Raw genomic sequence first — 4,273 nt, 5'->3', positions numbered from 1 at the left:
GTACCCATAGTCACCAGACATAAGGTAAGCTCCATAGATATCTTTTTCCTACCTTTTTCCAAAAGAAAACTTCAAGAGTCATTGATGTGCTCAAAGAGTTATGGGGGACTTTATAAATTGTACACCCATTAGCTATGGAGGATACTGCTCCTTCAACTCCATGAGTTTGAGCTCATGTATCCTCGCTAGTTTTCTAAGCTCATAATTTATGGGATGCTCAAAATGTATGAATACATTTAAGTCCTATTTTATACAGTTATATTTATATAGCTAAATCCATCTACACCTTGCTCAAAATGTATGAATACATTTAAGTCCTATTTTATGCAGTTATATTTATATAGCTAAATCCATCTACACCTTGCTACGATTGAATATATGGTTTGCTTTGCATATAGTGTATGCATGTTGCTCTATAAGAGACCTTTCAAATGCACAAATGCACGGAAGGTGGATGGGTATGACGATGCATTTTGATTATTGGCGACATGTAATGGACCGAGGAACTTCAAGAAGTAGCACAATTTGATCATTTAATTCTTGCCAATCTCTTGTGGGTCTCTAAATTCTTAGATTGCTTAACGTGTACGGTGGTGACAAGGTGACAAGGAGAGAACAAGTGCACATGTGGGTGTGATAAAGACTCACCTTTAGTCTAGACTTAAAGAAAAGGGGCAAAATTTTCTAAAGGCAAATGGTTCAAAAGTTATGGTAGTTGTGTACTTATATGTAGGTTAAAACCAATGCTACAAAAACTTATTGAGTGTAATTTTTCCCCCTTGTTACAAGGACACTTCTTCTTTACATAATTTTTGAAAGAGGGTTTTTTTCTAGCGCTGGTTCAAGGTCAAGAATGTGAGGCCAAGTGGCGGACTTCTCTCTCTACACTCATGTAACCTTCATGCCCTCACTTCGAGCATGTGGCGGACTTCTCTCTCTTTCTCGCGCGCGCGCGCGCACACTCTCTGTCTCTCTCTCTCTCCCCCCCTCTTCTCTCTCTAAGCACTTCATTAAACACTCGCTCCGCTCCCAATGTGCTGTGAGACTCTCGTTGATTGAGCCTTCAAATGAATGCTGGTGCCTGATTGGAGAAAGGCGGGGGCAGCTGCCTCTACGCTTGAGCTCGCTTATGCAAATCATGTTGCACGCGTCACAAGGCAATGCACCCACTGATGATCTTCATCCGGCTTTAATATTCTACCAAGCACAAAACGAACCAGCCCACGACACATCCATCATCATCCATTGGCTTATATGAGGGAGCAGAAGGTGAGCTCATCAGCGCGTGAGCTGGTATTTAAACATCCAGGCTCAGAGCAGCAACAGCAGCACCTAGTATACGTAGTTGAAGGGATCTGCACACTACTACCTCTTCTACTGAATAATGCTGCTACTGCAGGATCTTAGAGCTCATGGCAGCGATAAATTAGGGTAGATAACACTTATAGCTGCAGGCCGGAAGCTACATTATTGTATTACAGTATTGCACTACTGTGGATGATAACACTAGCATGGAGTTAGACCCTTTGCAGACCTTATCTTCTGACTACCTCAGCCTTTTTACGAGTGGTAATACGTTCAGCGATGTCACCTTCTGTATAGAAGGGCGGCAGGTGCATGCCCACCGCTGTATCCTTGCCGCCCGTAGCCCCTTCTTCCGCCTCATGTTCTCGTGTACGCCACATGATCAGGCGTCAGACACCATCATGATGTCCGGCGCTGGCCAGTTGAACAGCTTCGTGATCGCCGGTGCCGCGCCAGCTGGGCGCCCGCCCAACCCCAGCTTCATCCCTGTTGATGTGGTCGGCTACGACGCTTTCATCACGCTCCTCCAGTTTCTCTACAGCGGGCGGCTCATCGTTAATGAGGCACTCCAAGGAGGTGCAGCTGCTGCTGGCTCCAGATGCCCGCACAGAGCTTGCTCTCACACCAATTGCAATTATGCCGTTGATCTCTCCTTAGAGTTGATCCATGCTGCAAAGTTCTTTGGAGTTGATCAGCTATCCGACTTGGTTCAGGTAATTAATTGGTCTGTAATAACTACGTATCCAGCAGTTTATATACTACTTCTGCAAATAATTGGGTTGTTAGCAAGGATGTTTTGCATGCATTCCCCACTAATCCACAGATATTTGTGCAATGACTTGGGTTGCTAGGCAAGGATCTTTCGCATGCATCAGCAATATATCAATCGGGTTGCTATTTTACATGCTTTTTCATGCTTCACTGTGTATCCAATGAAGCCCTAGTTAACGTACACAGTTTTCCTGGTGATGCAGCAATTGGACCTGATCAAGGGTTAATTTAGTACATCAGTCATCATGTTAGTGTAATTAAGTGTCCTGACTGTAGTTAGGCTTTTTATTGCCACAGACAAAGCTGGCCAGTGCGCTGGAGGGTGTGTCAGTGGAAAACCTGATGAGAGTTCTTGTGGTGGCCAAGAAGCAGAAGCTGCACCATCTGTGGCCCATTTGCTCAGATATGGTGATGAACTCTGGCCTGGGCTGTGAAGTTCTGAGAAGATACCTTCCAAGAGAGGTTCTGAGTGAGCTTGCAGAGGGAAGGTTTCAAAGGATGTATGCAAACACGAGCAATACTAGTAATAATAATCTGCCCCCGCAGATCAGCAATAACCCCAGCATCAATGCATGCAATGAAGAGCAAAGGATCCTGAGATTGCAGCAAGCTTTGGACTGCATGGATGTGGAGCTGGTGAGACTCATGGTGATGGGGGAGGGCCTAAACCTTGATAAAGCCCATGCTTTGCATTATTCTGTGGCTAATTGCAATAGAGAGGTGGTGAAAGCACTGCTAGAGTTGGGTGTGGTTGATGTCAACTATGGCAACGGCATTGGCAGAACAGCTCTTCATTTGGCGGCCGAGATGGGGAACGCTGAGATGATCGCCGTTCTCCTGGATCACCATGCTGATCCCAATGCACATACTGAAGAGGGTTTTACGGCCTTGGACATAGTTACGTGCCTGATTAAAGCTGCTAATCATGATCAGCATGCTAATGATGCAGTACCACCCTTACCATTATGCAAAGCTGATCAGAAACGAATCCATCTCTGCATTGAGCTGCTGCAATCTGCAGCTGCAGTCGCTGGGAGAGAGGAAGCTGCAGAATCATCCTGTGTCACACAAGGGGCGGCGCAGATAATTAGCAATCAGATTAATGAAGCTGGCTTAATTCCGCACACGTTGATCCAAGATGATCGATTATCTGCGAGCATTGATCATCATCCCACTATTCCTAGTAGGTTTAGTGGAATTAATCATGACGCCAGCGCCTTAATCAACGCCCCCGCTGATCACCAGCAGATCAACTATGGTTATCTCTACTCTGGCTACCCAGAACTAATCCATAATTTACCGACCGTGACAGGCTCCGATCATCAGCAGGGTAAGAATACTACAATCACGGGCTCCTCATCATAGTTTCTGGCAAGCTTTGATCATAAGCCAGATCCATGAAACGCATTTCTTTGACAGATACACATGTACGGGTTTTTTGATATATTAAACATTACAATTTACAATTTACCGCGCCCGCCATCATACACTTTCTCATATATAGTTCAATTGCCAAAATCTTTCTTGTTACCCGGCGCAATTATGGTTGTCTGATCACAAAGAAGTGGCTCGACCAAATTTGGCTTCGTATTTTATTGGTCTAGGAGAGGTACTGATGAAATTAGTGCCCATATTAATGTATCGAGATTAGAGTTTCCCGATGACTGTGTGCTAATTAAACTAGAGATGAGCAGAATTTTTGTAGATTGTGAGCTTTGAGATGATCTGGAAGGGGTGATGAAGATCCCGATTAAGTTGAGCAATGATTAGACAATGAATGGTAAGATCTTGTTTGATTGCTGGTGTTATGAATTGATAATTAGGTTGATTTGATTCCGTGATGGAATCGGCACGATACACAAATATGTTATATTGGGTTTGTAAGGATGGTTTTAATTGGTTTCACGAGAAATACATATATATATATATTGGGTTTGCAAGGATGGTTTTAATTGTTTTCACGAGAAGAGAGGGGGGCTGGATCGGCCAATGGGAAATCGAGATCACGTGAACAATAATTAGTCGTGGTGAACTGCGAGAGGCTCGAAAAAGAGGGCGCCATGTGCGTTTTGCAATAAATTATGTTTCTTAAAATGCAACGATTAAAACAATGCAATTATTTATTTAGTTCCTTATTTATTTCGAGCATATTTTATCAGAGAGATCTAATTGATGCCTTGGTTGGTTTTGAAGCTGC

General features: G+C 43.9%; 1 protein-coding gene across 1 annotated transcript; it reads left to right on the top strand.

The window, feature by feature from the left end:
* The first annotated feature begins 1,036 nt into the window (after positions 1-1,036).
* Positions 1,037-3,559, top strand: LOC147639610 (regulatory protein NPR6-like). Its single transcript, XM_086822228.1, has 2 exons — positions 1,037-2,018; positions 2,374-3,559. Exons 1-2 carry the CDS (start codon positions 1,512-1,514, stop codon positions 3,439-3,441), a joined length of 1,575 nt encoding a protein of 524 aa, XP_086678354.1. The 5' UTR covers positions 1,037-1,511; the 3' UTR covers positions 3,442-3,559.
* The last annotated feature ends 714 nt before the right edge of the window (positions 3,560-4,273 follow it).

Source organism: Cibotium barometz, chromosome 3 (genome assembly GCF_041138505.1).
Source record: "Cibotium barometz isolate CiBa-2024 chromosome 3, ASM4113850v1, whole genome shotgun sequence".
NCBI classification, from domain to species: domain Eukaryota; kingdom Viridiplantae; phylum Streptophyta; class Polypodiopsida; order Cyatheales; family Cibotiaceae; genus Cibotium; species Cibotium barometz.
Note: the sequence above shows the minus strand (reverse complement) of the source record. Positions and strands in the feature narration are given on the sequence as shown.

Excerpts from the sequence above, each read along its gene's own strand:
- LOC147639610 (XM_086822228.1), top strand. The coding sequence starts at position 1,512 with ATGGAGTTAGACCCTTTGCAGACCTTATCTTCTGACTACCTCAGCCTT. Across the intron at positions 2,019-2,373 it reads AGCTATCCGACTTGGTTCAG|ACAAAGCTGGCCAGTGCGCT; the intron begins GTAATTAATTGG and ends TTATTGCCACAG.